General features: G+C 47.7%; 1 protein-coding gene across 3 annotated transcripts in view; it reads left to right on the forward strand.

Moving 5' to 3' along the window:
- SGSM1 (small G protein signaling modulator 1) overlaps positions 1–9,196 on the forward strand; it is a 71,993-nt gene extending 62,797 nt beyond the window's left edge. For all 3 annotated transcript variants that reach the window (XM_070475463.1, XM_070475465.1, XM_070475464.1), the window contains 4 exons: positions 710–819; positions 2,642–2,738; positions 4,419–4,586; positions 7,062–9,196. In XM_070475463.1, the coding sequence (XP_070331564.1) occupies positions 710–819; positions 2,642–2,738; positions 4,419–4,586; positions 7,062–7,150 (464 nt within the window). In that variant the 3' untranslated portion in view covers positions 7,151–9,196. The remainder of the gene's footprint in view (positions 1–709; positions 820–2,641; positions 2,739–4,418; positions 4,587–7,061) is intronic.
- The last annotated feature ends 2,940 nt before the right edge of the window (positions 9,197–12,136 follow it).

Here is a 12,136-nt window from a genome sequence, read left to right on the forward strand (position 1 = left end):
ACACTGGGTTGAACAGTATGAAATGGATTTTTTTTTTTTTTTTTTGGCTGTGCCATGCAACTTGAAGGATCTTAGCAGCTCCCCAACCAGGGATTGAACCCATGCCCTCATCAGGGCAAGTGTGGAGGCCTAACCACTGGACCAGGGATTGAACCCATGCCCTCAGCAGTGATAGTGTGGTATTCTAACCACTGAACCACCAGGGAATTCCCAACATATATCTTTTAAATTCCATAAATACTCAGAGCCTTTTTTTCCCTTAGTATATATAGTCTCTCTCTAAGTAGCATTTCCCAAAGTTGCTTGACCTTTGCTTTGCATAACACCTGCAAACGCCCTTCCAGTATTGACACTTGTTATTTTAGTTCAGTGGTTCTCAGACAGGAGAGTTTCATGAGCCCCACAGAATTTCTTTCAAGACATTTGGGACCAAATATTGTCAACTTTTTATTAGAGCAAATAGGGATCTTTAAAACACAACGTTTGCTGTCACTGTTGTTTCCTAAAAGAAAGGATGCTCTATTTCCACACCTCTCGGGGGGAAGTGCATAATGAAAGATTGGAGAGCATCCCTTGAAATGATGTGCATGGGTATACTCCATGTCCTTACGTTTCTTATTTGGCTGTGGACCTAATGGACCCTCGGACCATCACTCTGGGACCTTGGGCAGCGGCAGAGTTGACTCTTTCTCCTGTACTCTTTCCCCAGAGGCCCTTGCCTTCAGCTGCTTCACTGAGCTCATGAAGAGGATGAACCAGAACTTCCCCCACGGGGGCGCCATGGACACACACTTTGCCAACATGAGGTCGCTAATCCAGGTATGACCTTGTGCTTCTCAGTAATATAACTTATTCCAGCTCAAACCAATGGACCACAAACCAACTTAATAGCCACACCTAGTTTAAATTAACTCAGTAACTCAGTCCTACTTCACTCAGCCCAGTTAAGTTAACCTGAAAAACTCAATTCAAATTAACCTTCACTCAACAGCTCAAGTCGACTCCACTGGATTCATTCTTACTGAGCATTTACTTGGCCCAGGCACTGTGGCTACAAGGATGAACAAGACATGGTACTTGCCTTAACAGGACATTTGATTGTACTGATCCTTTTCTGCAGAGAAAGGTGGTGGCGGTGGTGGTTTTGTCGCTAAGTCGTGTCCGACTCTTTGCGACCCCACGGACTGCAGCCCACCAGGCTCCTCTGTCCATGGGGTTCCCAGGCAAGAACACTGGAGTGGGTTGCCATTTCCTCCTCCGGACTGCAAAGAAATATTTGAGTATATTTCTCTCTCTCTCTTTCTGTCACACACACACACACACACAGCTTTATTGAGATAAATTCATATATTGTAAAATTTGCCTTTTTGAAATGTTTGATTCATTGGTTCTTAGAATAGTCACAGGTGTGAAATCATCATCACTATCTAATTTCAGAACACTCACATCACCTTGAGAAAGAATCTCTATCCCCTGAGCTTCCCTGGTGGCTCAGTGGTAGAGAATCCACCTACCAACACAGGAGATGCAGGTTTGATCCCTGGGTCGGGAAGATCCCCTGCAGAAGGAAATCAGCTGGTAAAGAATCCGCCTGCAATGCGGGAGACCTGGGTTCCATCCCTGGGTTGGAATGATCCCCTGGAGAAGGGAACGGCTACCCACTCCAGTATTCTTGCCGGGAGAATCCCATGAACTGTATAGTCCATGGGGTTGCAAAGAGTCGGACATGACTGAGCGACTTTCACTTTCCAGTATCCTTGCCTGGGAAGTCCCATAGACTGAGAAGCCTGGCGGGCTGCAGTCCATCGTGTCACCAAAGAGTTGGACGTGGCTTAGCAACTAAACGACAGCAAACACCACCACCATTAACAGCAATCCCTCTCCACTGCTCCTGGCAGCCACTAGTCTACTTTCTGTCTCTGTATAGATTTACCTGTTCTGGACATTTCACGTAAATGGAGTCACACAACATGTGGCTTTTTGTGTCTGGCTTTTTTCATGTAGCATAATGTTTACAAGGTCCGTCCATGTTGCAGCATGTATCGATGTCATTCCTTCTATTGCTGAATATTCCATTGCATATATAGACCACATTTTGTATACCCATTCATCCTATGATGGATACTTGGGTTGTTTACACTTTTTTGGCTATTATGAATAATGCTGTGGTGTACATTCATGTGTAAGTTTCTATATGTTCGTAGGTTTTCATTTTTGTTGGGGATATACCTACGAGTAAAACTACAGCTGTACCATTCTAATTCCCACCAGCAACACACGAGGGTTCCATTTTCTCTACATCCTCCCAGCCCTTTGTTGTCTGTCATTTTTATTACAGCCACCCTAGTGGATATGAAATAGTAGCTCATTATGATTTTGACTTGCATTTTCCTAATTACTAATGATGGTAAGCATGGTTCCTGTGCATATTGGTTATTTGCATATCTTCTTTAGCGAAAGACTGGGTTAGGTTGCATCAGATTGATTTCCACTTCAAATTCTTTAGCCATTTTTAAGCTCCACCCGGTTGTTAAGGGCTGTGTAGTGTCTGGTATGGGGATGTAGCGTCATTTGTTTGACCGTCCCCTCTGGCCCAGCCTTTGCCGAGGAGGCTGATGCCTTTCTTTCCTTCCTCTGACAGATCCTGGACTCAGAGCTCTTCGAGTTGATGCATCAGAATGGGGACTACACTCATTTCTACTTCTGCTACCGCTGGTTCCTGCTGGATTTCAAGCGAGGTACACACCTCCAACTGGGACCTTGTTCCCAGATTCTTTGCAGCAGAGTCCCAGGGGGGAAAGATACCACAGCAGTGAGGCTGGGACATGTTGGGACAAAGCCACTGGACTAGAGTAACACCTACTTGTTGAGTTCTGACTACAGTTTTCCTACCGTATCCTGCAGAGACACTGTGTAGTAGGTGTTCTCACAATCCCCATTTTACAGATGAGGAGACTAAGGCTGAGAAGAACTAAATTCAGACCTAGCAATAACAGAGCCAGGATCTGAGCCCCCGTCTGTCTACCCAAGCCCAGTTCCCTACCATTCTGTTAAGTGGCTTATCAGAGGCCAAGAACTCTGAAGCCCATGGAGTCTCTTTCCCACGTGACTGAGGAATGATGTCTGACACAGTGCATTGCTATCTTGCCAATTTGGGATGATGCTAATAATAATATCTAGCCTGTATGCATACGTGTGTGCTCAATTGCTCAGTCATGTCCAACTCTTTGCGACCCCATGGACTGTAGCCTGCCAGGCTCCTCTGTCCATGGGATTCTCCCAGCAAGAATACTGGAGTGGGTTACCATTTCCTCCTCTAGGGGATCTTCCTGACCCAGGGATCCAACCCGGGTCTCCTGAGTCTCCCGCATTGGCAGGCTGATTCTTTATCACTGAGCCACCTGGGAATCCCCTAACCTGTATAAAGGTGTTTATTAAGGGCCAGGCACTGTGCTGAGCCATTTCTATGTATTATTTCCTGCAGCCCTTTATTTTTAAAAAATATTTATTTATGTATCTGTTTATATGACTGTGTTGTCTTAGTTGTGACACATGGGATCTTTTGTTGCCACACACAGGCTCTTCATTGCAGTGCATGGGATTGTGGGATCTTAGTTCCCCAAGCAGGGATTGAACCTGAGTCCCCTGCATCACAAAGCAGATTCCTAACCACTGAACCATCAGAGAAGTCTCTTCAGTCCTTTATTACTATTGGTATCACATCATGTGAAGTTCCCTGGTGACTCAGTGGTAAAGAATCTGCCTACCAATGCTGGAGACTCGGGTTTGATTCCTGGGTCAAGAAGATTCCCCTGGAGAAAGAGATGGCAACCTCCTCCACCAACATCACCACACTAACAGATGCAGAAAAGAAAGGGCTCATGGAGGGGAAGTAATTATCCCAAGGTCATCTTGCTCATAAGTGATGGAGCCAGGATTCAGACTGACTTTTGTTGGACACAGGAAGCCTTACTCTCCATCCTTACTCTGCTGTCTCTCTTTACTAGACCCAGAAGCAGCAGCCGACTCTGCCTGGGTGCACGGGGAAGGGGAGGTACCCCATGGGTGCTAGAGGAGCGGGAGGGTGCAGGCAGAGAGCAGGACCCTGGCCCGGGGTCAGGGCAGGGGCAGGTCAAAGAAAACCAAAGCTGCCCCTGCCCAGTTCCTCCACTCACAGGATGTCGGAGCTGGAAACATGCGGCCCACCTAGTGTGCCCAGCCTCTTCCACAGAAAGGGGAAGCTGAGGCTGCTGTCAGATGGCAGCGGCCAGGTCTCCTGCCCTGGCCTGACTCTGTCTGCCGCCCCAGGACAGAAGCTCAGAGCACAGCCGGCCTGGGATCCTCCCCGAGGGCGGGCAGCACTGTGAGCCCCGTGGGGGACTCTCCCCATGCGTGTGTGTGTGTTGGTGTCTTGGCAGAACTCATCTATGATGACGTCTTCTCCGTCTGGGAGACCATCTGGGCAGCCAAACACGTCTCGTCCGCCCACTATGTCCTGTTCATCGCGCTGGCGCTGGTGGAGGTCTACCGTGACATCATCTTGGAGAACAACATGGATTTCACAGACATCATCAAATTTTTTAACGGTACCCACGTGATCAGGGTCTCATCCGAAGGGGGCAGACTTCTGGAGGGCCCCTTCCTGGGTCCTGGAAAGGGATGGATGGAGAGTCCCTGAGATTGATTCAAGATGAAGAGGACGGAGGAGGCTTCTGACCACCTCCTGTGGCTATTTCCCAGTGGATGAGTTGACGTCTCGTAATCCTGAGTGATCCACGTGTGTTTCTCTCAGGGATCTGGCCAACGGGGCCTGAGTGTTAAAATCAGGCTCAGGGGCCAAACTTGGCTCTGCTGGGAATGAGCTGTGCCATAGACACGTCACTTCCCCTCCCTCTAAACATCTGCTTCCTCACCTGGGAACAGGAGGGAAGATGTCTGCTTCAGAGGGTTGATGTGTGGAGGGAAAGCAGATACAGGAAGGTGGCATGAAAAAGGCACAGTCTTGCCACCCAGGAGCTGTGTGACCTTGGGCAAGTGACTTCACGTCTCTGGGCTTCAGATTCCTTGGGAATAAAATGGTACTGACACCTCCATCACAGAGATGTCAGGAGGATTAAATGAGACCACAGGGATGTCAGGCCCATCAGTCACATGGTACTTGGCTCACAGCTGTTGCTTTGAATAGAAGCTGTTGCTATTATCACTATTAAAACATTTTCTTGAACTAAAGAAGGTTTTGGATAAAGCAAAAAAAGAATAAAGCCACCAGTGATGACCTTACACTGGAAACATTATTAGTTATTGTTATTAATATATTTTATATTTAAATAATATATAATAATAATAAATAGTAATAATTAACATTATTAGAAAAAAATTTCAAAGATAGTACAAAGAGTTCCCTATACCTTTTAACGCCGCAGCCCCTAATGTTAATATGTTACCTGATCCTCGTACATGTGTCACAACAAAGAAATTAACACTGATATAGTACTATCAACTAAACTACGGACTTACTTGATTTCACTTGGTTTTTAACTAACGTCCTTTTTGTGCTCTAGGATCCAATCCAGAAAACCATGTTGCACTTAATAGGTTCATTTAAAAATATTCATTTTTTTTATCCAGTCTTTTCCAAAATTATGTATATGGTGGCTAAGCCATAGAGAATCCGCCTGCCAATGCAGGAGATACCCAGAGACGATCCCTGGGTTGGGAAGATCCCCTCGAGAAGGAAATGGCAACCCACTCCAGTGTTTTTGCCTCAGAAATCCCATGGACAGAGGAGCCTGGTGGGCTACAGTCCATGGGGTCGCAAAGAGTCGGACGTGACTTAGCGACTAAACAACAATCACAGAATCCAGTTGTATCTAGGCTTTTTTCACTGATGTTTTTAAAACCATTTTCCATATAATGATTTTTTGAGAAAACAGAATATACCTCAAGTACCTGTTCATCACTTACTGAACCATCCTTTCTGGTTTAACATCTGTGTTGGTTTTGGTTTGAGGTTGTAATTGAGAACTCAAAGCAATTCATATCTTAGCGTGGAGGTTCTCAAGCTTTTCTTAGTTCATAGCACCTCTAGTGTCTCTGTGAAATTTTCGTGGCATCCCAGACCATCTAGTAACTATTGAATAATTAAGTCCAAGCCACCTAATAAGTATATCTAGCCTAACAACTTAGTAGCCATTTGAAAAAATAGCACATGTTAAGTCAAAAGAAAATAATATATTTTATATTTAAATAAGTAGTTTCTAATGGGTGTGCTCACCTGTTGGACTTTGCCCAACTTCTCAGATCTTGGAATCAGTTTAAACTCACCACCTTCACTACACTTTCCATAGTGATTTTCACATGATACTTGCTTTTATCATGGCAACTGCTTGCTGAAAACTTAGTTTTTTTTTGCAAAGCTATAAAGCCATTGATAGGAACGCAAACTGCAAACTCACTCACATTAGCAGTTTATGTGGTGTTCAACAGATGTGGAGGATCGCACCCAATTTGGGAACCATGGTCTTAGTGTCTTTCTCTTCTACCAAATGATTTATGACAAGTGTCTAAATTTAGGATTATTATTTTTCAAAGAGCTGATCATTGTGTGTTATTCTTGACAAAATGGCTATTTGTGCTTTCTCCCCTCCACCCTCCCATCTCCTCCCATTTCCTTTCCTCTCTGCTTTTAAGCGTCCACCTTGTGCCCAATATTGCTTTCTTAAAAGGGGCCCAGTCATTGTGTCTGTAGGAGGATGGTGAGAAAACCTAACATTTTTTAAACAGACACACATTTTTTTAAACAAACACACTTTATCCTGTTTGATCTCACAGTAACCCTGTGAAGCAGGCACTGTCACAGTTCCCATTTCACAGATGAGGAAACTGAGGTCTGGAGTCACAGGCCGTCCCCAAAGTATGTGCTTCCAGAGCCACTCTGGGGGTGATGCCAGTTGATGATGGGGATGGGGGTACTCCAGAGACCTCTCAGAGTCTCTGCTGGAAGTGTGGCCCAAGGACAGACAAAGCGAAGGCTCATGTGATTCTGCCTTCCGCTCTTGCAGAGATGGCCGAGCGACACAACACGAGACAGGTCCTGAAGCTGGCCCGGGACCTCGTGTACAAGGTGCAGACGCTGATTGAGAACAAGTGAGGGCCGTGTCAGCGCCCGCCCGCCCGCCTGTCCTGCCTGCTTCTCCTCCCAGCCGCCCGGGGAGCGAGGTCCTGACGTCTGTTCCCGAGCATGGACTTCTGTGCAAAGAGAAAACACCCCAGCTTTGGCCGCTGGGCAGGTGGGGTGGAGGGGTCGCCCCTTCAGTTCAGCCTTATGTTTTCCTGTTTGACCAAAGATCGCCCAAGCCTGGGATTTCTCCCTTGCGGGAGTTGGGGGTTGTTGGTGGGCAGAAGGACCATCTTCGTTCTTGGTCTCCAGAATGGTCTTCTCCCCTTCCCTCCCATCCCTCCAACCTGTCTTGTCGGATGAGACTTGGGTTGGGAACTTGAGGTCTGTGGGGCTGCCTCTGAGCTCTGAAGGGGCCTTTGGAGATGTTCCAGAACGTGGCTGGGAGCAGAGCATGGTGACATGGAATTCTTCTATGAAGGACGCCTCCCTGTGCACTGTCGGGGCTTGAGCAGCATCTCTGGCCTGTCCCTGCTAGATGCCAGTAGCTCCCTCCGTCCCCCGCCGCCTCCCGCCCCTCCCGGGGCCTTATGACATCCAGAACTTCTCCGGACGTTGCCAGGTAGCCCCCGCTTTGAGAACCGCTGACTTGCAAGAGGGACTGCAAGTCTTTCTCCCTCCCCACTTTCTTTGTACCTGAGCCAACTGTGTCCTGAGACTCCCTCCCATTTAGAAAAGGCACATGGGGTCCTCTGCACACGTCTCCTGGGGTCAGGGATTTCAGTTGTGTTTTCTCGTCTTTTCCTCCTCCCCCTGGCCTCGGGAGAGACTTTATTCTTCTTTCAACAAAAGGCTGTGAGAAGGGTCTGTAAGCTTGAGACAGGCCTCTTCGTGGTCCTGCTCAGAGCCCCTGCTCCAGGCAGGGCAGAGTCCACATCCCCTTCCTCTCATCCTAGGGAGGACCTCGCCTCTCCTTCCTACATTGGGTCCGGAGTTCCAGAAGCTTGGAAGGTGTGTGTTGGTGCAAGCCACTTATTCAAGGAGGCTGGCATTTCCTTAAGTGCCCTTGCTTACTCAGGACAAAGGGAAGAGAGGAGGACAGAGGTTGGCCAGGGTAGGGTGTGGCGGGTGTTCTCCTTGGGAAAAAAAAAAAAAATCAGCTGATGAACTGGCATCCAGGTCACAGCCCAGCCTGGAAATGGTCCCCTCCATGTCTTCACACAAAGGGTCACCAGCCCCCAAAAGAGACCCTAGGCGAGCTAGTTTACCCTGCCTACATGTCCTCCCAGGAGAGCAGTCGCGCCAGCCCTTCTCTGTTTTGGAGAATGCACCAGCGTCAGGAAAAACAGAGAGAGTCCAAGAACGATGCTCTTCCCAAGAATGGCAGGTAGGATTTTGGAGAGGAGAGGAGACTCACCAAGCACATTGAGACCTTGACAGAGGGAGCGCATCAGTCCTCTGGTCCTGAGGAAAGCAGGAGGGGGCAGTCCCTGCCTGGCCTGCTTGTGAAGGCGCTTCCCTTGCACCCAGCACTTTCGGCTGCATCTGAACTTCTGCCCAAGTGGGGTGTCCTGGGTGGGATGGATGAGAAATGGACCTCGTTTCCGAAGAACGCTCTGTGCAAGTTTCATCTCCTTGCCTTGGCCCTCTGCCTTCCCGAGACGGGTGATCATGTATGAAATTTCCCTCTAGATAAGAGTTTTATTTTGCCATTCAACTCTTCACTACAGAGGATGTTATTTTAGCAAGACTTAGGTCCTAGACCTTCCAATTCTTATTTATTTTTTGACAGACTGATCTGAAAGTACAGCACAAGATCTCTTCTCTGCCTTCTCTCGTGGTGTTCCAGAGAGTGTCGTGGTTGTGATTTGAAACAGTGCTTATTTATTTGGCTTTCTGTGTTTATTTGGGTCTCTGTACATTGTGTGTACGTCCTTGTGTCCCCGAATCAAATGCGTGGGAGTCGTTTTATCTATGGAGTGCTCTCTTTTTCTCAGTGTTGCCAACATATCTGGTTACTGTTTACTGAAGAGTCGTGTCTATATATAGAGAAAATATATATAAACAGAATTGTGTGAACCTGGGTTATTTCTTGCTTCTGTGTTTGTGGATTTTCTCTTTGATTTGAAAGAAAGAAATGTTTGCTTCTGAAGAGTGTGTCCTCATACCCCAGTCCTCCCAGCCCACCCCCATTGACCCAGACCCAGAGAGGGACAGATTCTCATGCTCGCTGCCTGATCGGTCCCCAGAAAGTGCAAAGGCTGGTGAAACTGGTCTCATCCTTTGTATCAGTTAGTTGTTACCACAAGCAATGCTGTGTAACAAACCACCCCAAATCTTAGTGGCTTCAGACAGCCATTTATTTAGCTTGTGATGATTCTTTTTTCAATATTTATTTATTTATCCATGTCTTTGGCTGTGCCGGGTCTCAGTTGCAGCACATGGGATCTTCAGTTGTGGTGCTGGATCTTTTTTTAGTTGCGGCACAGGGAACTCTTAGTTGCAGCATATGGGGTCTGGTTCCCCAACTAGGGATTGAACCTGAGCCCTCTGCATGGGGAGCTCAGAATCTTAGCCACTGGACTACTAGGGAAGTCCCTCCATGCACTATTGACTTATGGTAATGGATGATATACTTTAGGGGAAAAAAATTCTAAGAAAATATTTTGTTTTAGTAAAAGCTTTCCTAAGCACGGCATTTACAGCTTGCATAGATGTGGGAAGATGAGTCTTGGGCCACTAGGCACGTTTCCTTGCCTCACCTCGGGGTGGGACAAGGGGTCTTCATTGCCATGTGCATGGCACACACAGGTGTCGCTGTGAGGTCCCGCTCCCACCCTTCTTCTTCCTCCTCTGCCTCCTCCATCTTTTCCCCCACGTCTTTATCTTCTCCTTCCCCCACACCTCCGGTTCCTCTCCTCTCCTTCTGCCTGCTTTCCTTGTAGCCTCAAGCATGTGGATACTGTCTATCACCATGCCTTCACCTGAATGATGCTGTCCCATCTAGGACAACATGTGGGGTTTAGCCCCTCTGGCTACCCCACCGTTTCCCTTCTAAACCACACTCCCTTTTCTTTTCACCTCAAGCTTTCCATTTGGCGCCTGGGAGAGTCCATGGGAACAGTTAGAAGCACTTACGCAAAGAGTTGAGAAGGTCCTGACCATCCCATTTCGGAAGGGCCGGTGCCCATGTGTGCCATCCTGTTTCATCTTCCTCCTCCTCTCCCAGGCCTGAGGTTCCAGCAGCTTGACAGGGAAGGGAAGTGAGGGTACAGCTAAGGGCAGTGGGAGGAACTAGTTTAGATCTCTTCTCTTTTTTCAAACAGATAGTCAAGTTTGAGAGACATTAGATCCATCAATCAATGAGTCTTCTCCCCAGGTTTTATGACAGCATCTCCCAAACTCAAGTCACGTGCCATCCCCCTTTATGATCTGGACCATATATATGTGCTATTATATCTTTACTAGTTTTCTTTAAATCAACTCACCTTTAAAAAAAATTGTTTATTCATTTGGCTGTGCCAGGTCTTAGTTGCGGCACGTGGGATCTTTAGTTGCGGCACGTAGGATCTAGTTCCCTGACCAGGGATCGAACCTGGATTCCCTGCATTGGGAGCATGGAGTCCTAGCACTGGACCACCAGGGAGATCCCATAAATCAACTCACTTTTTACACTTCAAGCTAAGAGCAAGCCAGGATCATTTGCATAAACAGGAGATGGTTGTAAAAATGAATACTACTATTTTACCAAAGTACTGTTTCCCACTGAAGGCTTTCCTGAAGCCTACTCGCTCACTATTAAGAAGAGATGTAATGAGAGTCTGAGAAGTTAAAGACATACTGGCACCAGACGAGCTTTTCTTCTTGGAGGACTTCAAGGAGGATTGACGTGGGAGTGACCTTCTCACTGCACCAACTAAAATTACATTCTGTATCTTTGTCCACATGTTTGGGGAGTGATGACTTAGGATCCTAAGTCTTCCGGCTCCTGGCTATGTGATTTTGGGCAAGTGACTTTCCCTCTCTGAGCCTTGGTTTTCATTTCTGCAAACTGGAGGTAGTAATGGGTGTGGATTCCCTGGTGGCTCAGATGATAAAGAATCCGTCTGCCATGCGGGAGACCCGGGTTTGATCCCTGGGTTGGGACGATCCCCTGGAGAAGAGAACAACTACCCACTTTAGTGTTCTTGCCCAGAAAATTCCATGGACAGAGGAGCCTGGTGGACTATAGTCTGTGGGGTTGCACAGAGTTGGACACGACTGGGCGACTAACACTTTGACTTTTTTGGCTGTGGATTCAGTCCTGACCCTCCCCTTTCACCGGGACCCTCTGGCCCTAGCATTGCTGGGAACGGTTTCCTGGTTGAGACCTCAGTTTCCCTGAGTTCCCATCATCTCTTGCTCGGGTTCTCAGGTGAGACTTTGAAACCTGAGAGGATACAGCTCCTGGAGAACTGGGGAAGGGATGAACTCTGCACCCTCTCAGGCTGTGACAGGGCCCCTGGAGGTGGGGATGGTGAGGCCATCAGTTCTTGGCAGGAGCAAAACCCACGCCGACTCTGCAAATTGCACTGGGTTCTGCTGACTCAGGGAAGGGCTCTCGGGGCTCTGTGCTGGTGGCTTTGAAGCTGCTGGACACATTGAGAGCTTGAGCCCAGGACAGGTGTAGACTCTAGAGGGAGCACAATCAGATCCTCGTTGTCAGCCTAGCAGAATTGAGATGACCCTCTGAACCCTGCAGCACCCTGGGGACTTTCTATTACATCAGGGCGTCAGGCAGGACTCCTCTGGTACCTTCCTCGCATTCTTTATTCAGATTTGTGGAGCACAGTGGTTTCCAGCCTCGGTAGGGGCAGGGCTCCTCCAAACAAAGAGAGCCTCTTACTATGATGCAGAGAAAAATGAGACAGATCCCTCTGTCTCTTGTCAAATAAGGATGATGTCTGTGGAAATGCTTCTGCTTCATAAGCTGAAGAATCGCTCCCTTTGGCACTGCTGAAATTGCTGAGAGAGGAAATG

Source organism: Odocoileus virginianus, chromosome 12, assembly GCF_023699985.2.
Source record: "Odocoileus virginianus isolate 20LAN1187 ecotype Illinois chromosome 12, Ovbor_1.2, whole genome shotgun sequence".
NCBI lineage: Eukaryota > Metazoa > Chordata > Mammalia > Artiodactyla > Cervidae > Odocoileus > Odocoileus virginianus.